The 27,624-nt window shown below is 48.2% G+C and overlaps 1 protein-coding gene across 5 annotated transcripts in view; it reads right to left on the reverse strand.

The window, feature by feature from the left end:
- FNDC3A (fibronectin type III domain containing 3A) overlaps nt 1-27,624 on the reverse strand; it is a 3,436,199-nt gene that overhangs the window by 368,897 nt on the left and 3,039,678 nt on the right. For all 5 annotated transcript variants that reach the window (XM_069639023.1, XM_069639022.1, XM_069639027.1 and 2 more), the window contains one exon: nt 12,053-12,265. In XM_069639023.1, the coding sequence (XP_069495124.1) occupies nt 12,053-12,265 (213 nt within the window). The remainder of the gene's footprint in view (nt 1-12,052; nt 12,266-27,624) is intronic.

Here is a 27,624-nt window from a genome sequence, read left to right on the forward strand (position 1 = left end):
CAGATAGGAGGCAATTCCATTCCAGGTTGGAGTCCTGGAAGCTGACCAGTGGGTGTGCGTTTAGAAGGTTAAAGTGGTCAACAATGTCAAGGGCAGTTAAAAGGTCCAGGAGGACGAGGAGTATGTAGTAGTGCGTGGTAGAGAGGGAGTAGAATATGGGGTGAAAGTAGCTTCCTAAAGAAGTGCATACTGAAACGGGAAACTTGGTGCAATGTGATTTGATTGAATACTATACATCCCAGGAATTAAGAATAGTGCGAGACAAGCCAATATTTAATTGGGATGCAGGGCCAGTAGATACACTTTTCAGTATGGATAAGAAGGTTGCTACCTTGAAGTCTGGAAACGTCCCTAAGGCTAGAAAATATTTATGAGGGGTAAAAGGAAACAATAAATGTTATAGTCATAGTCATTTGTAGGGCAAAAGCATCAACAGCAGCACTTGGCGGGTTGACAAACTGAAGCAGAAGCGTCAATTCTGCTAGGCATGAGAGGGAAAAAGCAGGAGGATAAGTAGGAGGTAGTGGTCAACGTTGGGGATGGGAGATACAGGAGAGCAGTGATTTTGATTTTAGAAGAGAAATAGAGGTCAAAGCCGTCAGAAGAGAGAAAGAAGAAAACAGCAAGGATGGGTTTTCAGTATGGCTTGGCGAGTAGAGGATGGAATCCCATGAAGCAGCTGACAGATGCAATGATGTTGGTGTGATAGATGGATTTAGAAGAGTACAGACTCCCGCCACTGATGGAGATTGAGACAAATGATAGTCCTTAGCTGATGGATCAATGTGTTCAAAGTGTTTAAGCAAGGACGGGTTGGGCCAGACCAGCGCCAAGATGGAGCGAAGGACTGAATAGGGAGGTGCTAGATCCAGGTAGAAGACCATAACAGCCTTCTTGCCATACATGGCATATAGATTGACGAGAAGTCCAGTCTTCATCATTAAACAAACCAAGCAAGAGTTTATTTCATTTTCTGTTTGGTGTGGAATTAGGTAGAGTGAGGTGAGGGCAGAGGAAGGAAAGAGATAGATAAGTGCAAGAGGACTTTTTAAAAGGACGGAGGTTTAATAAGCAAGGGTAGGGAGAATGGGACAGTCTTATTTAATCGAGAATATTGGCTTTGTGGGTTAGGTAAAGTTTCAGCAGGACTATGTTTTTCACTGCTCAACATCACCTTGCTTATACTATATCATAGAAAAGTCAAAATAATTCATACCATTTACCCCAAGACACATGACAATTATAAAAGGTAAGGTCTTCTCACCATTGGCAGCAGCAGACCCCATGCCTATTACTTGCGGGGTACCCCAGGGATCATGCGTCTCTCCAACTCTGTACAATATTTTCACCAAGCCCCTTTTTGATGATCTTGATCATCTGGGTATCACCTACACAAATTACGCAGATGATACCCAGATCCTTTTACCACTCACTGGGGATTACGAAAGGGATCTGGCATTGGTGAAAAGAGTCTACAGCATCGTTCAGGCATGGATGGCCAATCACTGCCTTTGCCTGAACAATGATAAAACAGAGCTCATCATCCTGGGCACTGCAACTCATCTGACCAAACTCAGCCCTGACTACTCTTCTTTCATCATCGACGGAAACACTATTAAAGTCGCCAAAGAAGTAAAAATACTCATCCCTAACATTTACCAAACAGGTAAACTCCCTGGCCTCACCTACAGCATACACATGCATACTAATAAGAGCTGGAAAACAATTCCTATCATTGAACAGCTGCCTGATCTTAGCTAGAGCCCTTATTTTATCAAAACTTGATTACTGCAATGCCTTATACATCGGGGCAAATAAATACATTATCAATAAAATACAGATACTCCAAAATAATACACTCAGAGCGGCCCTAAACATTCCAAGAAAAGAACATATATCTGAAATAAGAAGGAAACACAAATGGCTATCTACACAAGAAAGAAATCAGACAAAAAACTGCCTCCCTCATCCATAAATGCCTAAATAATAAGGAACAAGTTACTTACCTGTAACTGTTGTTCTCCAGCATGGGTCTGGCATGGATTCACATGCTCATGAATATTCCCCGGCTCATGAATATTCCCAGTCGTCAGGCTGGGAATCCTCAGTAAAGAAAAAATCAGTTTCAGTTTCGTTTCTGAACTGTCTTTCTCCTAATAACCAATCACTGGTCTCTGGGTCATCCTGCCCCCAGCCAATGACAGCCCTCTACCTAAGCCCCTCTTCTGGCAGCCATCTTCGGATTTGGTAGCACGTTAAGTGGAAGTAGGACCAAGTGAAGAGCCGCAGAGGGGTAGGCGGGAGGGTTCACATGTGAATCCATGCCAGACCCATGCTGGAGAACAACAGTTACAGGTAAGTAACTTGTTCCTTCTCCAGCATGGGGTCTGGCATGGATTCACATGCTCATGAATATAAGAATACATAGCAGTACACACATGCACAACCACGGGAGGTGGCAAGGCTCAACATTAAGCATTTCATCAACTCAACATTAAGCATCTCTTACCTCCTCACCAGGCCCACCTTCAGGCTCAACAGGATGCGCAGCACTGCCTGGCCGACTCTGGACTACTCCCTGGAATCCCGTTCGACGCAGTAGAATCTCGTGAAGATGTGCGTCGACCTCCACGTAGCAGCCCTGCAGATGTCCAGCAGGGGTACACCAGATAACGCCGTGGTAGCAGCGATTGCTTTGGTCGAATGGGCTTTCGGACGGCAGGGCAACGGTCGGTTTGCCAACCGGTGACAGTGCATGATGCAGCCGGAGAGCAAACTGGAAATGGAAGCCTTTCAGAGGGCTTTCCCTTGGTTCACAGGACCAAAGTTCACAAACAGCTGTGATGTCTTCTGAAAACTCTTCGGGCGGTCCACTTAGAACTTCAGCGCTCTAGCCACATCCAGCGAGTGCAAAGTCCTCTCGGCCGGCGACGAAGGTGATGGGAAGAAAACAGGTAACACCAACCAAGGTCTCGTTAAGATGGAAGTCCGACAGCACCATGGGCATGAAGGAGGGGTACGTCCTCAGCACCACCCTCGTCTCGTGGAAAGTCAGGTATGGGGGCTTGCAAGAAAGGGCCTGGATCTCTCCTACTCGTCGTGCGGAGATGATGGCCATAAGAAACGCAGTTTTCCACGACAGCAACTTCAACGGAGCCAAATGCAAATGTTCGAATGGCGGCCCCATGAGCCTGTTTAGCACCACATTGAGCTCTCACGCCGGGGCCGGAGCCTTCACCGGCGGGAACGATCGGAACAGTCCCTTCATGAACTCCTTCACCAGGCAATGGGGCCACAGGGATGAGCGCCGCCGGGTTCTGGTGTAGCGGGAGATAGCCGCCAGATGGATCTTGATGGAGGCATGGGCCAGCCCCGCCTTGGCCAGCGATGGCAAGTACGGCAGCCCTTGAGGGGCCGTAATCTGCAGAGGGTTAATCTTCTGTGCCGGGCACCAGACAGAAAACCTCTTCCATTTATGTCCATAACACTTGAGAGTTGAGGATGCCCTGGCCTTTGCAAGCACCTCCTTGCAGTCTGCTGGGATATCGTACCCTCCAAACTCTAGTGCTGCAGGAGCCAGACCTGCAAGTTCAGCGACCCCGGGTCATGGTGGAGGATGGCACCTCCTTCTATGGAGAGGAGATCCGTGTCCGTCGGCAGTTTGACTGAGGGGAACGCTGACATATCCAGAAGGTCCGGGAACCAGATCTGTCTCGGCCACGCCGGTGCGACGAGCATCATCCTGCACCAGGACCGCCTGAGTTGGATGAGTCGCAGCAGCAACGGTAACGGCGGGAATGCATAGAGGAACAGGCCGTCCCAGGGGAATGAGAAGGCATCGCCCATGCTCCCCGGCTGGAGAAACCTGCTGGCGAACCGCCGGCACTTGGTGTTTGTCGCCGTCGGCGAATAAGTCTATCTGGGGATTGCCCCATCGTTGGAATAGCAGATCAACTTGATCCTGCCTCAGTTCCCACTCATGGCACAAGCGCAGCTCCCTGCTGAGTGAGTCGGCGATGGTGTTCTTTATTCCTGCCAGGTGGAAGGGTACCAGAAACATCCCTTGGGCGACGGCCCAGTGCCACAGATCCGGGGCCTCCTTGGATAGGGCTGGGGTTCTGGAGCCTCCCTGCTTCCAGATGTAGAACACCGTGGTGGTGTTGTCGGCGAAGATCCTCACCACCTTGCCCTTGAGAGTCGGAAGGAAGGACCTGAGGGCCCAGAACACGGCTCGGAGCTCCAGGACGTTGATGTGAAGTGACCTCTCCTCCGGGAACCAAAGGCCTCTTGCGTGGAGATCTCTGGTGTGCGCTCCACATCCCTCCAGGGAGCCATCCGTCGTCACCGTCTCCAGATGTGCTGGGGTCTGGAAGTCCACACCCGCCGCAAGAGGCGCGCGGGTGCCCCATCACCGGATCGCTTGGCGAAAGGTTTCGTTGAGCGAGATCCTGTCTTTGAAACTGCCCGCCGCTTGCATCCAACGGGAGTCGAGGAACTCTTGTAGTGGACGCATCTGCAGCCTGCACAGGAGCACGAGGTAGATGCACAAGGACATCATGCCAAGGAGGGACTTGATGGACCTTACCCTGGTCTCGTCCATGGTCGACAGCTGTTGCACCTTGCCCAGGATGGCCTTCGTCCTCTCCTCCGATGGGGAGGCCAACCGCGCTACTGTGTCAAGCCTGGCTCCCAGAAACAGTGCGACTTGTGACGGAACCAAGTGGGATTTCGCAAAGTTGATGGAAAATCCCAGATCCGTGAGCAGTTGGACGGTCTTTGCCATGTGTATGACGGCGAGTTCTTCTGTCCTTGCTCGGATGAGCCAATCGTCCAGGTAGGGGTAGACGTGGATCCTCTATAGGCACAGCCACACTGCCACTGATGCTAGGCACTTGGTGAATACCCTGGGCGCCGACTTCAATCTGAAAGGAATGGCCTTGAACTGGTAATGCCGCCCTTGGATTACGAATCTGAGAAACTTTCGATTTCCTTTTAGAATGGGGATGTGAAAGTAGGCATCCTCCAAGTCCAGCGACGATAGGAAGTCGCACTCCTCCAGCTGCCCCAGCACGTGCTGGAGGGTGACCATCTGGAATTTCTGGGACTTGATGTACTTGTTTAGACGGCAAAGGTCCAGGATGGGTCACCAACCGCTGGTCTTCTTTCTTATGAGGAAGTATCGAGAGTGCACTCCGGAGCCCCGGAGCCTCTTTGGGACGAGCTTGATGGCTCCTTTCTTTAGCATCGCCCTTACTTCCAGCAGCAGTTGAGGGATGTGGTTTTCCTTCCTGGCCACGGGCGGAATGCGGCGGCACTTTTTTAGAAACTCAAGAGTGTGTCCGTGGGCCAGGGCATCCAGCACCCATCGGTCGGTGGAAATGGACTGCCACACGCTGACGAACTTTGCCAGCCTGCCTCCCACCGGGGTGCTCAGGTGGGGGTGTCATGATTCCTGCCCCTCATGATCCCAGCCCTCCAAGATGTCAGGTTAGAGCCAGGCCACGATAATCTACATGGCCCTCAAGGGCCTCTCCATCCCTCTAAAGACCCACTTGGAGTCAGACTTGGCGGTTGTGGCACCAGACTCACTCACTCCGATAGGATAAAATTGGGGATTGGACTTATAGTGCTTTGATGGGGACAAGATGGATGCCCCCACATATTTCGGTTCCCAGAACTGCATGTGCAGTGTACTCTTTTGGGTGTGGTTCAGCCCAGAGACACCCGGATATCCAGAGACTATTTAAGCCATGCCCAGGCTGAGAAACATGCTTTGTGTTTTCTGCACCTGCAGCGTGACACTCACCGTGTTCGGATCGGTCTCCAGTAGGCCTGCATCTTTCTTCTGCGCTCAGCTCCTGCAAGAACAAGGACACTGTTAGGAACAGCCTTACCTTGCGGCGCTTCTGCCCATCATTCATCGCTTCTTCTGTTCTGCGGGCATCTTCGGCGGTGTCATTCCCATCCCGGCACGCTGCTTCCTAAGGAAAAGGGAAAAGAACAGAAAAAAGGCATTAGTAAGCATTCAGCAAATCTTCGCTTATTTTTAAAGACTGTACAAGCTTCAAACGCTTACCTGAATCCCAGCTGCTCTGGGGGAACTCTGCCTCCGCAACTTCTCATCCATCTGCAAGAGGGAAAAGACACTCCAGGTTAGCGTGGTAACATCTAGAGGCGCCGCATACCGCGCTTACTCACTGCATTTCTCCTTCATAACCGGCATCCACGCTGAAAACGTCGCGGCACCTAAAAGACACAGAAAAAGAACTCAGTTCAATACAAATACGAAAGGGTCGCATCGCGCATTGCGCTCTCACTCACCTTCAGCGCTACTCATCTCAGCAGCACGTCGCCATCCCTGGACGCCGGCCATCATCTAAGGAAGAAAAGGAATGAAGTTAGAGAACTGTTTAAAAGACTCATTATACTTACCTGTCGGACTCTTGCCAGTGAAGTAACTAGGCAGCAATGAGCCTGCATCAATAAACGCGCTCCTGCGCTGAAAGCAGGACGGAGAGCACACTTTCCAAGAAAACAAGGTGAGCTGCGGATCAAAGGGAAGGGTTGGACCCCGGGGAAGAAGGGTTCAAGCACACAAAGACAATAGGGAGTTAAACTCTACCAATCCTGTGTTTCAGGCCCAGTCTCCAGTCAAGTATGTTAGGGAGAATTCTCTTATAAGGCTACTTTCCCAAACCTAGTGAGTCCCCCAGCAGCTTTGCTGGATTTTTGGGGTTTGTTTCTTTTCTCCTGCTAAAAGTGAGACTCTTTTCCTACCACTCTTAGGCATGATTTGAGGTATGTCTTTGACTCTTTCTGTGATTTTGGGCTATGGGGTCTTTTACTCCATAGGGTATCATCTGTTTTTTGTGTATGTGTTACACAGCACCCTCAGTGAAGTAACACAGGGGTGTCATAGTGACCCCCAAACATAGACTCCATACCCTGGGACTGACTACTGTTTCCCAGGGCATGTAAAGTCACCATTGACTTTACTAGTCTTAAATTGTGAACAGAACCAGTACAAACCATCATATTGTGGAAGTACTGGAAGGGGTTAATTATATTACCCGTGGGTCTGTTTTCAAGGGGGCACTGTCTAGTCCCCCCTTGTCGAGTTTCTGGCTGGTGGCAGTGGTTACCACGCGAAATATTCCACCGGAATATTCTCTATGGGATTATCCCATTGATTTTAAACGCACCACTTTTTGGTGCAATGTTAAGGATACCGCCGGTTTATTTATTTAATATTAAATTCACGGTTGGATATTTTTGCCAGAGCTCTTTTCTAAAATGGCATTCGTGTCCGTTCTGTAACTCTGACCAAGGTCGAGCCCTTTGTTCCACTTTTTGGCGGTCTTCTCCACAGTAGCCTTCCAAATGGTGCCACTCTGTCTGGGTTCCACAGGATGTGTGGGGAGGGGAATTGGCACCCTGGACTGCGTTGCCTTTGCAACTCAAGTCGCACTCTGTTCTGATTGGGCCAGTGGTGAGCCGCCCGGCTCGCCACTTAGCATGTTTGAGTGACAGCCAGGCTGTTGAATGGGTGTTTTTCTGCATAAAAGCAGGGCCTTTGGGACTGGAACTTCAGAAGTGGCCACAGGACCTAAGAATCCGAAGAGGGAAGAAGCTGAGCCATCTGCAACGACGACACCACCGGTGGAGCCCTGCTGCAACGAACTCACCACTTTCCCAACGACAAGAGAAGATCTTCTGCTGGACGAGTCTTCTTCCTCTGAGCTGGTGGGACCAACCAGTTCGCCCCTTTCACCTTCCAAAGACGTCTCTTGGTCTCATCGCCCGTGCCAAGCATCCCGGCGGCCGGATAGCCAAGCTTCACCACTTTGACCGCAAATAAAAGGAACGCACCTTTTATCGACGAACTCCGCGGCTGGTTTCATCCCTGTGCAGTGCAACGACTCCACGTTTCCTCCTCGACGAGATCCTCTCTTCCCCTGGTCGAAACAACGAACTGCAACCACTGGCAGGAACAACTGCCACCATTGGAGCTTCCTCTATCTTTAAGGTACTGTGTCCTGCCTGGCCTCCCTGTCTTCGGTTTGCCCAAGGTGACCCTTAAATCCTTGGCTTTCCAACTGGGTTTGCCCCAGACCTTCTAACTTTACCTTCTTGAATCGCCCCAACCTCTTTTGAACATTCTGCGAAGACTTTTAGTGCATTTTAAACCGTGTGATCCTGGGCACATTGCGCTTTGCTCCATTTAAAGTGGGCCTGGCCTCTGAACTTTGGCTCTACAGGGTATACTGCCTTCTTTCTCTTGCTGAGAACTCCTAAAAAGTGTTGGGACTTGTTTTATTTCTGTGCTCTGCCTTTTTCTCTCCCTTTAACTGAACTATTGGAGTGCCATCAGGTTATGCGCTCACATCTGTTTAACAAATCGTGGTGTTTTAACTCTGACTTGTCTGATAGTTACCAAAGGAGGTGTGTATACCTGACTGTGTTTTAACTTGCTTTTGATTTAGAGTGCTAGTATATTGCCTAATGTGTGTTTTAAATAAATAATTATATACTTTTTATACAAATCTCTGGTCAGTGTTTGTTTGCTCTACTGTGTTTTTAGCCCTATTGTGTATACTCTATATACTGCCTTACTCTTCTGGAGAGAAGTCCGACTGCTCAGCCACAGCTACCAGGTAAATCTGGGTGGTGCAGACTGCCACCAATTGGGTTTACTGCTTACTCCTGTAGTCTTAATCTTTTTGCAGTGTTCCCCAAGGGAACTGCACAGGATTCTGCCTAACAGAGTAGACTCCAGGCATGGGTTTGAGGTTGTAAGAGGTCAGAACAGGCTGAGTGACGTCCCCGTGGATACCAGGTAAGCGTTACAGGGGCCACGACGCTATGGCCGGTTCAGTCCTGCTTGGCAGCGGCCTTGCCCTCCTTGGCAACGTCGACGAGATCCTCCTGACTTGCTGCGTCCTCTGTAGGCCTCCTGCGACGAGGAGCGGGCCGCCTGACGGTACGTCGAGGAGCCGCCGCCAAATCCCTTGGAGGCACCTTGCTTGCCTCCGGAGTTCTGAAAGGGCGGCTGTTGTTGCTGCAAAACTCCCAAGGCCTGAGCCGTCTCCGTGTCGGCCTTGATGGCCTGCAATGACTCGTCCACTGTCTTGCCGAACAGGTTGCTCCCGTGGAAGGGCATGTCCAAGACTCTGGTTTGCACGTCCTGGCAGAAATCGGTTGCCTTGAGCCAACCGCGCCGTCGAAGGCAAACACCGTTGTCGGAAACCGGTGTCAGCAATGTCTGTGACCACCGTTAGGGCGTGGTCCGACGCCACCTTGCCTTCCTGTAATATCTCCAGGGCCTCAGCCTTCTTGTCGTCTGGGAGGAAGTCCAGCAGAGGAGCAACCTTAAACCACAGCTCCCTGTCATAGCGGGCCACAATCGCAAGGGCGTTGGCCGCTTTTATCGTCGTCGCCGTCATCCCATGGCGTCCAATTTGTTCCCCTCGCCATCCGGCGGGGAGGTTGAAGTTGAAGCCGTCGCCCCCGCCGCTTTCTTCTTGGCCGCTGCCGAGACGACCGAATCTGGGACCGGGGGCCGTAAGGCACAAGGGGGCGGAATCCGGGACCTGGTACTTCTTCTCATACCGGTCTCTCTTGGCAGGGGTCATGCACGGGTTCTTCAGGAGCGCCAGTTCCTCGTCCTAGATGTCGTCAAGTAGTAGGACCGCGAGGACCATCTTCCTCTTGGCCTCCCGTCGTTGATAGAGGAAGCCTTCCTTCTTCTGTTCTTCGGGGCAGAGCTGGAAGAGCTCGGATGCCCTGGCGATCATGGCGTGGAAGGAGCCAATTTCGTCGGGCGGGGAGGTCCGAGGGGGTGGTGATGGAAGCCCCATCCCGTCGTCACCACTATCGTCATTCGACCCGTCGTGGCCATTTCGGTTTCTGTGTCCTCCCTAGGATCAGGGGAAGGGGATGAAGGCTGTGAGGGCCGCAAAGGCTGGAGGGGCAGGGGGAATGAACTATCCTCTGCTTGCTTGGAGGGCTCCCCAACGGGCCAGGCTCCACTGGATCGTCCGTTGGGGGTAAGGGCAACCTCGTCCTTATCTCCGTACATAAGGCCTGGATCGCCATCAAGATCGCCCCCGAGTTGTCCTGTGGTCCAGGCACCGGCTGCGACGGGCGCAACGGTTCGGAAGTGGAATCCTCCGCCTCCATGGGAACCTCGTTGGCACCGCCGTCGCTCTCTTCGTCCACCTCGTCGGGATCCCTACCCGTGGGACCGGACCTCCTCGAACTTTTTGTTCATGGTCTTCACGACTCCAGCCAGCTCCTCTTCAGAGGCTGTATCCGTGTCCGTGATGGCCACCGCCCCCCCATCTTCTCCACCGGGGTTCTCACGAGGATCTTATCGATGGGTTGAAAAGAGGATTCCCTCTGCGGTGGCAGGGAAACTCTGGGCCCCGAGGTCGCCTCCACAGGCTTTGCCAGGGGCGCCACGACTCCCTCGATAGAGGCCTTAGCCAGGTGAATCAAGGCCTTCACGACCTTGGGCGCGCTTGAGGCCTTCACGTTGGGGGGAGGGTCACCGCCTCGCTCCCCCTCGGCTGTCTCTGTCGGGATCGACCGGGACTTCTCCCGAAGTTTCCCCGAGTTCTCCGATTTCCTCTTCCCCGAGCCAGAGCGTTGGCTCGTGATTGATGGCGTCGGTGAAAGTGCGCCCTGCCTGGCAGCCGAGGAGTCTGACCCTTCGGCGCTCCCGGTGCCCACAGACTTACAGTGCTTTGCCTTTTGTTGGGCCCCCGTCACCGGAGCACCCTCAAAGGACTTAGAAGACCGCTCGGACCTCTTCATCTTCTCACCTGCTGCTGGGCTCTTCCCCTCCAGCCAGTTGGTGAGGCGGATACGCCGATCCTTCATGGTCCACTCCGACATGTTCTTGCAAAACGCACGGTCCTTCTCCAGGTGTGTTTTGTCTTCGTGAAGGTAGTAAAGGCATCTAGAATGCTTTTTCTCTTTGAAGACATTTTGCAATCTGCATCCAGGGCAGTTCCTGAACAGCTTGGATCCGGGCGTCGTGCTTCCTTTTTCCTGGGCCATGTCCACGTGGAGTAGGCCTCAAACCTTTTGGAATCCTCCAAGAAGTGGAACTCGATGAAACTTCGCCCTTGAGGGGCATAACAAATTCCGAAACGGGTCCCCGTTGATCGGAAATAGAAACGGTGGACCTTCAGGCTCGATTGACCAAAAAAATGAGATTAAACTCTTTGAAAAATTGCAAAACACATTAAAAGCTCGAGAGCTATAGCACAAGGACTCCCAACACTTGAACGTGCGGTAAAAATCTGAAGATGGCTGCCAGAGGAGGGGCTTAGGTAGAGGGCAGTCATTGGCTGGGGGCAGTATGACCCAGAGACCAGTGATTGGTTATTAGGAGAAAGACAGTTCAGAAACGAAACAAACTGATTTTTTCTTTACCGAGGATTCCCAGCCTGACGACGGGGGAATATTCATGAGCATGTGAACCCTCGAGATTAGCCAATTCCAACTGTCTTCGAAGTGCTACGCTTCAAAGTATCCACTATTGGAGGTTCTAGCTTCCCAGTCAGATCGGCACAACTGTGGAACTCCCTACCTCCCACACTAAGAACGGACCAAACTTTCACCAAATTCAGGCAGAATCTGATCAAATGGCTCAAAGAGAAGGATAAGTAACTCCCCACATGCCTTAACAAGTTATCTTCCACATGTACAAATACATGGTTGTATATATGCATGTATGTATCCTATTTTCCATGCTGTACTACAATCATGATATGCACCTAGTATGTATGTTATCTATGATTTGATGTCGTCTTTTGCATGTCCACTTTACTTGCTCTGATCCTCAACTATTGTAACCATGAGGTAAACTTGTTTAATTATGTTCCTTAACCTTTGTAACCAAGCTTTAAGCCTTCTTACCGTCTGCGCCCTGATACCTTTGGGTCTGGTGCGCACAAAAAATAAACAAACAAACAAGTTATTTCATAAATTATAAAAAAAAATGATTGCAAAGAAGTTACAAGAGAAAAATGTTGGTTATCCTCACCTTTCATTCTTATCTTCCATTTGAAGGTGATACTGAATGGAATCTGCAGTTAATGCTTTTATAGTTCCATCTCCCCATTTGAGCTTGAGGTTCTGGTGACTGTACACAGCACATTCCAGGCGTGGCGGATCAGGAGGCAGAGGTTTTGTTTTCAATTTTATTGTGTGGCTGAAAGGGCCAGCTCCTAAACTGTTCAAGGCTTGCACTCGTATTCTAAAACAATAATCAATATACAATGATTAGTCTAATTTAAAGAGTCTAATTTAAAGAGAATTGCTGATCCTTTTCAGAAGTCATTGCAAATACTACCAAAGAGGCAATACATTTTTCAATTAATAAGTAGTTGTGTGCAGATCATAAAAAATAATCTGTGCAAAGCAATAGCAGTTGTCATCTAGCAGGAACTCAGTTACTAGACATGCTCATTCATGACTCAACTGGATAAAGGCTGCTCCTCTGATTTCAAAACATTTATTTTGAGTTCTGGTTGGAACTTCACCACATCTGGGAATGCTCACTTTTAACACCATAACCTCCACTTGTTTTATGAAAATGTGTACTTTGTCTTACTCACAACAGATAGTTTACATAGCACTAAACTAAATGCATACATACACCAAATACAATTTTCGTGACATGAAAATGTTGCTGTCTGACAATTTAGAAGAACGCAACTCTTTCCTTTAGCAATTTTGGTTCTTTCTGATGAATTAGCCTTTTGCCCACAGTTCTCATTTTAGACATTTTTTTCAGTCACTAGTGGCACAGGCTGAGGGGGGTGTTGGTTGACGGCGTCCAGGACTCTGGATATGATGACATGGTTATATACGGCATACATTACTCACCATAATCATATTTTTTATGATTGTAGCACCTTAGATTCACATGCTATGCATAGGCCGACATCTAGTGGTAGTCGTAGAGTATTACATGATTTGTTTTTGAAACTCGAAAAGGGATGTCGACTAGGTGTGTTAGTAATACTATACCTAGTGTGACGTCTACTGTACCCATGGTCCTTCACGCGTTGAGGTCCCTCATTTGTTTTGTTTCTGACATGAGGGTGTATGAAGTGTAGAGTGAGTACAAGACAGGTAAGCAGAAAGGTAAAGATAGATTTACTGCTGGGATACTGGCCAACTTGTGATGAGGCCTAAAGTCTTTTTTGATAGCGAGTAGCAAAGTTGTATGAATTTCACTATCCATCTAGAGATTGCGTTTTCAGAAATATGACCTCCTTTCCTTCCAGGTGCTATGGAAACAAGGAGTTGATCTATTTTCCTTAGCGGTTTAGTTTTGTTTATGTAGTACAAGACCGCCCTCCTTACGTCTAGTGTATGGAGGCTTCTTTCAGTTGAATTTGATGGATTTTGGAAAATAGTAGGACGTTCAATGGATTGGTTAACATGAAACTTCGATATGAATTTTTGTGACAACCTAGGATGTGTTCTAAGAACCACTTTATTTTAGTGGATGATAACGAAAGGGTCTTGTACTGAGAGGGCTTGTAGTTCACTGACTCGTCTTATTGAAGTGATAGCTAAACAGAAAGGCAGTCTTGTAAGTTAGATGTTTTAGGCTGGCTTTGTACATTGGCTCAACGGGTGGACACATGAGTTTTGTGAGAACAAAGTTAAGGTCCCAACCTGGTAGAGGATTTGAAATGAGAGGGTATAGTCTTTTCACTCCTTCCATGAATGCCTTGATATCTGATACTTTCCACCATAACACTTCGTTTTGAGATGTAGTGTAAGCAGACAGAGCCGTTAAGTGAACTTTGATGGAATTAAATACTAAACCTGAGTCTAGTAGGTAAAGCATATAGTGAAGAATGTGAGATGGTGAGCAGTCAATTGGATTCATGTTGTGCGATCTGCACCAAATGACAAATCTTTTCCACTTGTTAAAATAACAGTGTTTAGTGTTAGGTTTCTGTGCTTCTTTGAGGATATCCATATACCGTTGTGGAAGATTTAAGTGCCCAAACTCTAGGACTTCAGGAGCCAAGCTGCCAAGTTCATAGTTTGAGGGTATGGATGGAATGTTGTCACCTTGTGCTGGGACAGCATATTAAAAGGGTATGGAAGCTTCATGGGTTTGCACAGTGCTAGTTTGAGTAGGTCTGGAAACCATGGATGTCGTGGCCACATTGGAGCAATTAGGATCAGTGTGACTTCTTCCAGGTGCATCTTGTTAAGGAGCGGTGTCGGTTGAAAAGCGTAGGCAACATTTTGTGACCAACTCATCCACAGGGCGTTCCCTTGGAATCTGGTTTTGGAAATGTTGGGAAGGATAGAGGCGATAACGAATGAGAAGCAAACAATAGAGAGCACATCCAGGGAGCAGGGGGTGCACACAGAGGAGAGTGTATGATCGCGTAGGGCATGCATTAGAGGCATTATAGCAGATGCAGGTGTGAACGCCATCTTAGCTAATGCCAGTCATCTTGGAATTTAGGCCCAAGCACAGCGAACAGCATTGTTTGTGTTAGATCCCTTGCAAAAGCGCAGACATCTCCCCCACCCCGGCCAGGTCTCACAGAGTCCATGAAATCCTCGATTGTTCTAGAAGTTACAGGCCCTCGCGCCCAGGGAAGAATGCGCCCTGCAAGGTCATGAGAGGGAAGCAGCGCGCCTCTTAGCAGTACCATCCCAACGGACAGATAGCAAGGCCCTCCTGCCCTCAACAATCCCCACATGAGAAATACAGCTTTGCAATGCTTTTATCCTGAGACCCCTGCATGCCACAGTTAATCCAAACCCAGAACAACGACCATAAAACTTTTACACCCCTTGATCAATCACTATGATCAAAAGTCAAGGCTATCGCTCCTTCATAAATGGGCCACGTGATTTGTGCTCAGTGGTGCATGGAGGCAGCAAATTATAGCCCAAAACAAAGGTGGAGGACCTTGGAAGTTGCTGATCTGTCTGGGAAATGAGTGGAGCATCTGAGTTAGGATGACCTCAGCAATCCCCCAAGCACATCTCTGTTACAACGATAAAATAACATTGTTTGTGTTAGTAGCCAATTAATTGTCAGGCCAACTTTACCGCAGATAACAAACCCAGCAATGCCCACGTGGACCGAGATGGACAGATGAAGATGAACCAATGGCCTGGCATCCCATATGAAGAAGGCTGTACATGTATAGAGCTCTTTCAATTAGGATTTTAGAAATGTACTATATGTAATTGCGTCATCAGTGACGTTGTTTGTGCTTATAATGTGCTGCACGTGCCGACAGAGCTCAGAGCGTTCGGCGGCAGCAGAGTTCTTTGCTGATGCATCTCTATTTTGTAGAAATAAATACTTGTTATCCTTGCTAGACGTGTCTTGGGCCTTTTTCCCTAGCAGGTTGTATTTTTTCTGGTGTGAGCGTGCAGAGGTGTACCTTTAGAAACTTGGATGAGAAATCTGGGCATTGTGCATTTTTGCATTTTGCAAGCTTGCCGGTACCGTAGTTACTGGACCGGCAAACTTGTAATGAGGCACATTGACTCTCTAGCTCCAGCCTTGGCAGACCTCTGCAAACTCTTCTTCACCACTGGACTTTTCCTCACAAGCATTCTCTTGTACAACCTCTGCTCAAAAAATGCTCTGCCGACCCGTCTGTTCTGGCAAACTATCACCCGATCTCTAGCACTCCTTTCCTGGGCAAACTCCTGGAGAAGTTGACTATCTCTCAGCTTACCCTCCAGACTGAATCTGTTGGTTGTCTCCATGCCCATCAGTCTGGCTTTAGTGCATCCAGAGGCACAGAAACTACTCTTCTGAACACCTATGAAGAACTGCTCTCAAACCTTGACTCTAACTCTCCCTCTGTCCTCATTCTTCTTGACGTCTCCTCTGCTTTCGATACAGTAAACCTTAACATCCTGATCTGCCGTCTCAGTGATACCCAGGGTATCACAGATCAGGCCCTGGTGTGGCTGGCCTCCTTGCTCTCGGACCGTCCTTCCCAGGTGGAACTTGGGTCCTTTCTCTCCGCTATCACTCTCTCTACTTGTGGTGTTCCCCAAGGATCTAATCCATCAACCTTGTTTTTCAATGTCTACATGGACCCTTTGTCCCACAAGATCTCTGCTTTCACCCCCAAATTTCAGTTTTATGCGAATGACACACAGCTCTTTTTCAGGCTACCCTTGACTTCCACCTCCTCCTCGCTCATTCCTGACTATCTGTCCGCAATTCAGTCCTGGTGTGCTGCTAATGATCTCTGCCGTAATGACAGTAAGACAGAGATCGTCCTCATTTGGACCCCTGCTCCCGCTTTCCCACTTTCACTCTGGCCGGCCTATCTTGGTCCTATACCCTCACCCACCAGTGAGGCAAATAATCTGGGCCGCAGATGTGATGAATTCTGCCATTATAATGTATCTTTGATTTAAAGCAAGCGAATGAAGTTTGATTTATTACAAATTTCTCTTTGAAACAAGGAATCAATTCAAGAATTTTTTCTACGATTATTTTTTAAATACGCCACTGAGTAGTGGAATAAGGGTGTGCAGCCCGCACCGTTGGCCACACGGCCAAGGTCTTTTTTCTTTCTGGTTCTTTCAGGTGCAGTGTCACGGAAGCACCTTCTATAGTGGGTTTGCACCCCAAACTTATAATATTGAATTAACATTAATTACAATTGATTGTAAAAACAAGGAGTGCCCGACTCACCAACACCAATTGCAAATAATCTGGGGGTCATCTTCAACTCTACTCTCTCCTTCTCTTCTCACATCTCAGACATCTCCAAAAAGTCCCACCATCAGCTGCACCTCCTCAGACGCATTCTACCTTTTCTCACCTTCCCCCAGAGGCTCACTATCTCCAGAGCCCTGGTTCTCCCCAGACTGGACTACTGCAACAGTCTCTTTCTCAATCCTCCTACCTCTACTCTCGGACGTCTTCAACTTATCCAGAACAGAACCACAAAATGTATCCTTGGCCTCAAGCCCAGGAACTGCATCTCTCCGGCGCTGAAATCTCTCCACTGGCTCCCCGTGGCTGCAAGAATCAAGTTCAAGTCCCTCTGCATAGTCCACAAGGCTTTCTGGGGCCGGGGCCCGCAGTATCTACAACGCACTCTTCCTAAATACTCTCCTTCTAGAGCCCTTCGCTCTGCCTGCTCCAACTCTCTGCAGGTGAGATGTTTTTTCCAAACAGAGATTTTGGGTTAGATCCTTATCCTCTGCAGGTGCCTCCATCTGGAACAGCCTACCTGCCTCTCTCCGTCTTGAGCCGGACCTCCTTAAGTTCCGGAAACTCCTCTAGACCTTCCTCTTCTTTTCCTCTTTCTCTCTGCAACTACCCTGCTAACCTCCTTTCTCTTCTCACCAGCTTCCCTCCTTCTTTCTCTTCCCCAACTTGATCAGTTCGCTGACTGGTCGCCTGGTGCACCTCCAGAGCTTCACAGGTCCCAGGCACGCACTCCAGTCCTGCACTTTTCTCCGGGCCTCTGCACTCTGCTTGGCACTACTGCACTCAGAATATGATCCATGAGACGGGCAACCACTCTGCACTTAACCCAGGCCCTTGCTGGACTGGGCGCACTTGTCCCCCTCCCCCGCCCTTGCACTTTCTAGCTGTGCACTTGCACGACCTTAAACATACTAGGCCTAGCAAGTTTGTCTGTCCTGCCCTCCCTCTGTCTGCCCTCCATAGCTTGGTTGTGCCTGAAATACTCAAGCATAGGCGCATTAGTGATGATCAACCACCAATAAATCTGAAATGTCGTTAGGTCTAGTACGGTAGTTTACTGTTCTGTATGAACTTTTCCCTCTCCCCCACCCCTTTCTCTCCCCACTCTTTGCCATGCACTTGCACTATCTGACAAGTCGTTAGGAATAGTACGGAGTTTTTTGATTGTATGCTCTTCTCCCCCCATCCCGCTCTCTCATTCCTTGTTGTCATGCACTTGCACTAGTAGAAATGTGCATGCTAATTATTTTTGTTAAGATCATTGGAAATCTTTAAGTGCTAAGAATGACGACTCTATTCCCTTGTTGCCTTCCCGCCTTGAAGCGCTTTGAAGCACTTCCCATCTGTATAAGCGCTCTACAAATAAACAATTGCAATTCCCCTGGAGTAAAAGATTTGGGGCGGGGGTGCAGTGTGGAGCCTGATCTTCAGGGGATTCCCTCTAGTGGTGGCTCCTCTTCTTCGCTGAGGAATAAGTATGATGCCTGAAGAACTGTCTGGAGACTGAGATCCCTCTGGGTGCTTGTTTTTCTTCTTGCCAACCAGTGGCCATTTTCGGTACAGCAATCTGCACCAAGCAACTGCAAACAAGTTTGTTTGTTACCCTTCTCCTTGGGCAGGAAAGTCAACAGCTTTGTGTCCCATTCCCGAAGTTCCTTGGGGAGCATCGACTGACAACACGCTATCCTGTGTGTCGTGTCCCTCACAGAGGCGCTACAGACAAATCCGGTGAGGATCCGAGAAGGACATTTGATGCACGCAGTCAACATAGGGTTTAAACCCTGAAAACTTTGGGCCTCATCACAAGTTATTTGTATATCTTTTGAGGAACTTGTTTAGGTGGGGTTATCCTGTTTCTGGACCTCAGCGCCCTAGGTTATGTTTTTGGTTTGACTTTTCAGGGTCGCATGGGAAAGTAACAACAGAGTACTGGGTTCCTCAACTCCGTTTTGAAAAATGAAACTTTTTGGGTTGTTACATTGACTTATTCCCAAGCGCCCACATGTTACCAAAAAGAATGACAAATGACTCCCTTTTCAGTGTTCAGAAACTCCACATCTTGTGGTTTATTTTAGAATATGCTGGTGCCCTATGTCATTACACGTCTTTAGATTACTTGCTCCTCTTTTTCAAATCAGGGCTAATTATACTGTTTGCCACTAGTATTCTTATTGTCTTTTGAATGATTTAATGGGTTAAATCCCAGATCCATCTTAGATGATTCGTAAGTGAGACACCTTCAGGTAGATGATTCTTCCTGTAGTAAAATACTAAAATACAAGGACAATTTAGTACGGGACGAATCATCTAAGATGGATCTGGGAAGTTGAAAAACTTCAAAGAAGCAATGTTCCTAAACCGAGCAGAGTGTGAGGAAGAAAGGAAATGAGGTCACATTATGCGGCACCTCTATATATACAGGCCTCTGCGTCATGTCCGGCGCAGGGCGGATAGAGGCGGAGCCGATGTGGAAACATGATGCGCCCCCTGCCAACAGAAAAGCTTCGAAGAGCAGTTGCGCTGACCAATAGATATCAAAGATGAAGAATCTGTGGGAACAAGTAATCCATTAGAAACATGTTATACCATGTTAAACTCAATCATCTGGTTCAATACTTCATGCTGTATTTTTAAAATAAAAATCCCACAACTGCTTCACCTGTCCCTGTTCAGCCCCACCTCCCCCCACGACTGCAGGATTCCCAACTGTCCCACACCATAATATAATTGACAACCTTCTCCACGACAGCCCAAATGGCAATATGCTTAATGCAGAAAATGTCCTGGGAAACAGCGAGAGGCATACCAGACACTGCATTCCAGTGACCACATACAGGGATAAATGCAAGTAATCTATTGTCTATATAATCCCGCACAATCTGAATTTAAACATGATAGGGTTTATTAAACTATTATACACCTCCCCTGTTGCGCGGGTTCGAGTTAACTCACTAACATCCGAGATTTTCACGCTATTCAGAGGCACCCGCCAGGGCTGCCCCTTCTCCCCAATTCTCTTCGCACTAGTGATAGAACCAATGGCGGACTATGTCCGCTCAAGACACTCACATAAGGGAATAAGATTGATAGAGGAGCCTGAAATTATATCCCTATACGCAGACGATGTCCTACTCTATATCAGAGATCCCACAACTCACCTCAATCCCATATTGAGAGATGTCACTCGCATTGGCACCCATTCCGGTTTTACGATTAACTATTCCAAGTCAGAGATCTTCCCGCTCACTCAGTCCACCATACAGCCCGTCTCTGAATATCCCCTGCGCTGGGCCCCTGAGGGCATCAAATACCTGGGTGTACATGTTTCCCTTACTAAACCCACCCTACTCACTGAGAATTACGCTGCGGTAGCGCTGATAGTTGAGGCCAAGATCTCTCAATGGCGCACTCTTCCGTTATCCGTTGCGGGTCGGCTGTCACTGATTAAAATGATTCTGCTCCCCAAGCTTCTCTACACCTTTAGTAACATACCCGTTTGGCCTGGGAGGGCATACTTCACCAAGTTGCACACACTCTGCGCACAATTCCTCTGGCACTCAGGTGCGGTCCGCAAGAAGTGGACTGATATGGCACTCTCATACAGACGGGGGGGTATCGCTGCTCCTGACTTTGCTACATACTGGATTGCAGCCCAAGCCCAATACGCCACTCACTGGTACCCTGGCGCCCCAGTGCGCCCTCATGTTAAGCTGGAACGGTTAGCAACCACTGGCATTAATTTAATGTCCCTAGTGCTACAGCAACACTACGCCCCGGACTCCCCAGTTGATCCTGTTTCAGCCACCATGTTTGCCTGGACACGCATACTAGGCCCATCTGATGGGATCTCCCCGTACTACAAGTGGCTGCCCGCATGGGCCTGTCCCGGGTTAGAGCCCACGCTTGACGCGGCCTTGGCCCGCCACTGGGAGGCTCTGGGGTATAGAGCACTGTCAGATTCTATCCAGAGGGTAAATTCATAGATCCCCAGACTTGGAGGCCGGGTCACACTAGATCCCCCTTAGAAACGCTTCAGTACTACAGGCTCCGCGCTGCGTTCCGCTCTAGGTGGCCCTCTTTCCCTGATGAGCCCCCTGATAACCCGGCGATAGCTTACATTGCTAACTCGGGCGGTGCACGAGGCGTCATCTCATCACTATATCACATCCTGCAAGACGCTCCCTCTATTCCGGTCCTCGGAGCGCGCAACAAATGGGCAGATGAACTGGGCCTAGAAATAACTGATGAGCTATGGGAGAGCATGTGTCTCCACACCCAAAAAGTTTCTCTCAACTTCCGCTTTCGGGCCATGCAATATAAGCTCCTTAATAGGCTGTATTATACACCGCACAGGACTTCCGGGTTTGCTCGCTTGGAGGTGCGCCTCTGCCCACGGTGTGGGGCCGCGGACGCTGATCATCTACATATGTTCTGGACCTGTCAGAACTTGTTCAATTTTTGGGATGGGGTCCTAAAGACACTTAGTGCAGTAATTGAGACCACTATTGATCCCGATCCTCTGGCAGTCCTATTTGGGGTTTGGAGCACTGAGGAAACTAAACGCCTGCAAAAGTTTTTAAATATAAGTTGTATGATTGCCAAGAAGTGTATACTGCAGACTTGGAGGTGCCCCTCTCCCCCGACCCCGCAGAGATGGTTGGGCCTGCTTACTTGGTCACGGAACTGCGAGGAGGACTACTTGACTATGCTACCGGCCCAGTCCCCTCCCAAGAACATTTGGAATGAATTCAACACATATCTCAATATTCAGTCCGAGGCTGGATCGGAGACCTGCCTCTCCCCGGCTACCACTCCTGCTTCATGATCTCCTCAGCCCTCCTCTCCCATTCGCAAAACATTGTAGTGACTGCTGTAATGTTGATGAGGTGTCCTGTGAGCACCTCCATGTTGTATATGATTCATTTGCTTGTTGCCTTGACGTTTGTACCTTGTGAACCTCTGCCGATAAAAATAAAAGTTTAAAAAAAAAAAAATGCTCTGCCGACCCGTCTGTTCTGGCAAACTATCACCCAATCTCTAGCACTCCTTTCCTGGGCAAACTCCTGGAGAAGTTGACTATCTCTCAGTTTACCCTCCAGACTGAATCTGTTGGTTGTCTCCATGCCCATCAGTCTGGCTTTAGTGCATCCAGAGGCACAGAAACTACTCTTCTGAACACCTATGAAGAACTGCTCTCAAACCTTGACTCTAACTCTCCCTCTGTCCTCATTCTTCTTGACGTCTCCTCTGCTTTCAATACAGTAAACCTTAACATCCTGATCTGCCGTCTCAGTGATACCCAGGGTATCACAGATCAGGCCCTGGTGTGGCTAGCCTCCTTGCTCTCGGACCGTCCTTCCCAGGTGGAACTTGGGTCCTTTCTCTCCGCTATCACTCTCTCTACTTGTGGTGTTCCCCAAGGATCTAATCCATCAACCTTGTTTTTCAATGTCTACATGGACCCTTTGTCCCACAAGATCTCTGCTTTCACCGCCAACTTTCAGTGTTATGCGAATGACACACAGCTCTTTTTCAGGCTACCCTTGACATCCACCTCCTCCTCGCTCATTCCTGACTATCTGTCCGCAATTCAGTCCTGGTGTGCTGCTAATGATCTCTGCCGTAATGACAGTAAGACAGAGATCGTCCTCATTTGGACCCCTGCTCCCGCTTTCCCACTTTCACTCTGGCCGGCCTATCTTGGTCCTATACCCTCACCCACCAGTGAGGCAAATAATCTGGGCCGCAGATGTGATGAATTCTGCCATTATAATGTATCTTTGATTTAAAGCAAGCGAATGAAGTTTGATTTATTACAAATTTCTCTTTGAAACAAGCAATCAATTCAAGAACTTTTTCTACGATTATTTTTTAACTACGCCACTGAGTAGTGGAATAAGGGTGTGCAGCCCGCACCGCTGGCCACACGGCCAAGGTCTTTTTTCTTTCTGGTTCTTTCAGGTGCAGTGTCACGGAAGCAAGTTCTATAGTGGGTTTGCACCCCAAACTTATAATATTGAATTAACATTAATTACAATTGATTGTAAAAACAAGGAGTGCCCGACTCACCAACACCAATTGCAAATAATCTGGGGGTCATCTTCAACTCTACTCTCTCCTTCTCTTCTCACATCTCAGACATCTCCAAAAAGTCCCACCATCAGCTGCACCTCCTCAGACGCATTCTACCTTTTCTCACCTTCCCCCAGAGGCTCACTGTCTGCAGAGCCCTGGTTCTCCCCAGACTGGACTACTGCAACAGTCTCTTTCTCAATCCTCCTACCTCTACTCTCGGACGTCTTCAACTTATCCAGAACAGAACCACAAAATGTATCCTTGGCCTCAAGCCCAGGGACTGCATCTCTCCGGCGCTGAAATCTCTCCACTGGCTCCCCGTGGCTGCAAGAATCAAGTTCAAGTCCCTCTGCATAGTCCACAAGGCTTTCTGGGGCCGGGGCCCGCAGTATCTACAACGCACTCTTCCTAAATACTCTCCTTCTAGAGCCCTTCGCTCTGCCTGCTCCAACTCTCTGCAGGTGAGATGTTTTTTCCAAACAGAGATTTTGGGTTAGATCCTTATCCTCTGCAGGTGCCTCCATCTGGAACAGCCTACCTGCCTCTCTCCGTCTTGAGCCGGACCTCCTTAAGTTCTGGAAACTCCTCTAGACCTTCCTCTTCTTTTCCTCTTTCTCTCTCCCACTACCCTGCTAACCTCCTTTCTCTTCTCACCAGCTTCCCTCCTTCTTTCTCTTCCCCAACTTGATCAGTTCGCTGACTGGTCGCCTGGTGCACCTCCAGAGCTTCACAGGTCCCAGGCACGCACTCCAGTCCTGCACTTGTCTCCGGGCCTCTGCACTCTGCTTGGCACTACTGCACTCAGAATATGATCCATGAGACGGGCAACCACTCTGCACTTAACCCAGGCCCTTGCTGGACTGGGCGCACTTGTCCCCCTCCCCCGCCCTTGCACTTTCTAGCTGTGCACTTGCACGACCTTAAACATACTAGGCCTAGCAAGTTTGTCTGTCCTGCCCTCCATAGCTTGGTTGTGCCTGAAATACTCAGGCATAGGCGCATTAGTGATGATCAACCACCAATCAATCTGAAATGTCGTTAGGTCTAGTACGGTAGTTTACTGTTCTGTATGAACTTTTCCCTCTCCCCCACCCCTTTCTCTCCCCACTCTTTGCCATGCACTTGCACTATCTGACAAGTCGTTAGGAATAGTACGGTAGTTTTTTGATTGTATGCTCTTCTCCCCCCATCCCGCTCTCTCATTCCTTGTTGTCATGCACTTGCACTAGTAGAAATGTGCATGCTAGTTATTTTTGTAAAGATCATTGGAAATCTTTAAGTGCTAAGAATGACGACTCTATTCCCTTGTTGCCTTCCCGCCTTGAAGCGCTTTGAAGCACTTCCCATCTGTATAAGCGCTCTACAAATAAACAATTGCAATTCCCCTGGAGTAAAAGATTTGGGGCGGGGGTGCAGTGTGGAGCCTGATCTTCAGGGGATTCCCTCTAGTGGTGGCTCCTCTTCTTCGCTGAGGAATAAGTAAGATGCCTGAAGAACTGTCTGGAGACTGAGATCCCTCTGGGTGCTTGTTTTTCTTCTTGCCAACCAGTGGCCATTTTCGGTACAGCAATCTGCACCAAGCAACTGCAAACAAGTTTGTTTGTTACCCTTCTCCTTGGGCAGGAAAGTCAACAGCTTTGTGTCCCATTCCCGAAGTTCCTTGGGGAGCATCGACTGACAACACGCTATCCTGTGTGTCGTGTCCCTCACAGAGGCGCTACAGACAAATCCGGTGAGGATCCGAGAAGGACATTTGATGCACGCAGTCAACATAGGGTTTAAACCCTGAAAACTTTGGGCCTCATCACAAGTTATTTGTATATCTTTTGAGGAACTTGTTTAGGTGGGGTTATCCTGTTTCTGGACCTCAGCGCCCTAGGTTATGTTTTTGGTTTGACTTTTCAGGGTCGCATGGGAAAGTAACAACAGAGTACTGGGTTCCTCAACTCCGTTTTGAAAAATGAAACTTTTTGGGTTGTTACATTGACTTATTCCCAAGCGCCCACATGTTACCAAAAAGAATGACAAATGACTCCCTTTTCAGTGTTCAGAAACTCCACATCTTGTGGTTTATTTTAGAATATGCTGGTGCCCTATGTCATTACACGTCTTTAGATGACTTGCTCCTCTTTTTCAAATCAGGGCTAATTATACTGTTTGCCACTAGTATTCTTATTGTCTTTTGAATGATTTAATGGGTTAAATCCCAGATCCATCTTAGATGATTCGTAAGTGAGACACCTTCAGGTAGATGATTCTTCCTGTAGTAAAATACTAAAATACAAGGACAATTTAGTACGGGACGAATCATCTAAAATGGATCTGGGAAGTTGAAAAACTTCAAAGAAGCAATGTTCCTAAACCGAGCAGAGTGTGAGGAAGAAAGGAAATGAGGTCACATTATGCGGCACCTCTATATATACAGGCCTCTGCGTCATGTCCGGCGCAGGGCGGATAGAGGCGGAGCCGATGTGGAAACATGATGCGCCCCCTGCCAACAGAAAAGCTTCGAAGAGCAGGTGCGCTGACCAATAGATATCAAAGATGAAGAATCTGTGGGAACAAGTAATCCATTAGAAACATGTTATACCATGTTAAACTCAATCATCTGGTTCAATACTTCATGCTGTATTTTTAAAATAAAAATCCCACAACTGCTTCACCTGTCCCTGTTCAGCCCCACCTCCCCCCACGACTGCAGGATTCCCAACTGTCCCACACCATAATATAATTGACAACCTTCTCCACGACAGCCCAAATGGCAATATGCTTAATGCAGTAAATGTCCTGGGAAACAGCGAGAGGCATACCAGACACTGCATTCCAGTGACCACATACAGGGATAAATGCAAGTAATCTATTGTCTATATAATCCCGCACAATCTGAATTTAATTAACTGTAAATCTAACAAGCACTCAACAGGCAGTCAGAATATGATACAGAGACTAACATCATTAGGTTATTGGCCACATTCTGTATATTTCACATTTTGTTTGATTTCTGTTTTTTGGTGAAGATGTTTCCCAAAGTCCATTGTTGTAGCAGGATTTGAGAAAAAACTAGTTTTCTTCTCTCAATAATGCCAGGGAAAGCATTGTATCATCACCGCCTTTTTTAAACAACAATGCTTTGACATCCGTAGATCCCTTCAGTGCTCATGCACTGCTGAGCTAATGCCTATATGGTATATTGAGATCTTTGACTCGTCTAGAGCAGCTCCTAACACGTTTGTGTTGTTGAGAAGTCAAGCTATAATCGGCCTACTGAGGGTCGAAGAGGGGTGTTCAAGCTTAGAGATTGATGAGCCCTTTCAAATAGGAAGTGTGGTGACATGGGGCGGTTGCCCAGGATGGACAGTAGAAAATTCTTGATTAAAGTTTCCATTTTATTTATGGCTGTTGACTCCGGCAGGGCCAGGACTCACATTGCTATATCTCGAGCGCCCTCCCAGATCCTCACTCTTTTGGGAAATTTTTTAAAGATTTATCTTGATTTCAGATACATCCAACCTGGAGTTCTAACACTGTGCCTTCCGCAGTGCTCATTCATTCCTCAGCATCTTTTACTGCTGCAGAGCACAGATAGAGACCTCCACACTCCAGAAAATCAAAGTGTTTATCCTCCTGGATGACTTCCTCACAGTGTTTCAAGCACTCATCATCTCATACATCGACAGGGAAACAGCCTTCTTAATGCCAACCTCATGACAGCACCGACCGCACCTTAGCCCACCTCATTACAGGTGCCTACAAATGTATCCGTATCTCTCAAACACTGCACAACTTCTCTGGCCCCCCCCTTCCCTGACAGTATCATATTCAAAACTGCATGTCTCACTTAAAAAGCTGTCTTGAATGAAACACCAACATACATGGCAGCTAAACGCCACACCTCTGAAGGCTCTTGCACCTCATGTATCAAAACTATCAGAAGGTTGGTGTCTAAGCTAGCCCATAAATAGAAGACTCTCAAGCTGTCTTTTTCCTACCACGCCCCACCATCTGGAACTTAATCCCAGCAGATGCTCGAAATGCCACCACCATCACCCTTCAGCTCCATAAAAAACACTGAATGTATAAAAATGCCTCTTTCCATCCAGCCAACCTCCCTCAGAGAAATATTTTTATCAACCTTTTGTAAATGTGAGTTTTTTTTAGTAGTTCTAGCGAACATTTTTAAAATAGGAGGGAATCTTCTCACATCCTACCTACCCTTTTGTTCAAATCGATGTGTGATCTGTTTATACGGCCAGCATGGAGTGTTACGATCATAGAGGCTGCATAGAGGAAGCATAGCCCAGGGGCAACGCTTTTGTCTTGGAAGCAAGGCAAAGCAGTGCCACACAGGTTCAAATCCCGATCCCATGCTTCGAAATCACAACGCTGGTATTAAGCACGTTATAAATGAACAATTAAATCAAATAAACAGTAAGGCGCTACTGTATAAAATGCGAAGCCTAATGCTTGCACCCTCCTGTTGTAAAGCGCTCCCCTGTTCACATTTATTATAAGTTACTCACCGTTGTAACTAACGTATTCCTAGTCCATAGTCCCCTTTCCCACATACTGTATGGACGTCCCTTGCTAGGGACGGGAAAGGGAACCTTTTTCAACCGAAAAATTGTCTTCCCCTTTAAATTTAGATGCGTGCAGGGGCACGGCCCTGGGAACATGCGATCCCCTAACTCCCTCCACCGGCACAACTCCTAGGTCCCCTTTTTACACGTCGACAATACTATGATTGCCTAATGACACTGAGATGTTACAGGGGAGGATGGTGGGATGTATGGAGGAAATGGGAC

Source organism: Ambystoma mexicanum, chromosome 7q, assembly GCF_040938575.1.
Source record: "Ambystoma mexicanum isolate Mex_15411 chromosome 7q, UKY_AmexF1_1, whole genome shotgun sequence".
Classification (NCBI taxonomy): Eukaryota; Metazoa; Chordata; class Amphibia; order Caudata; family Ambystomatidae; genus Ambystoma; species Ambystoma mexicanum.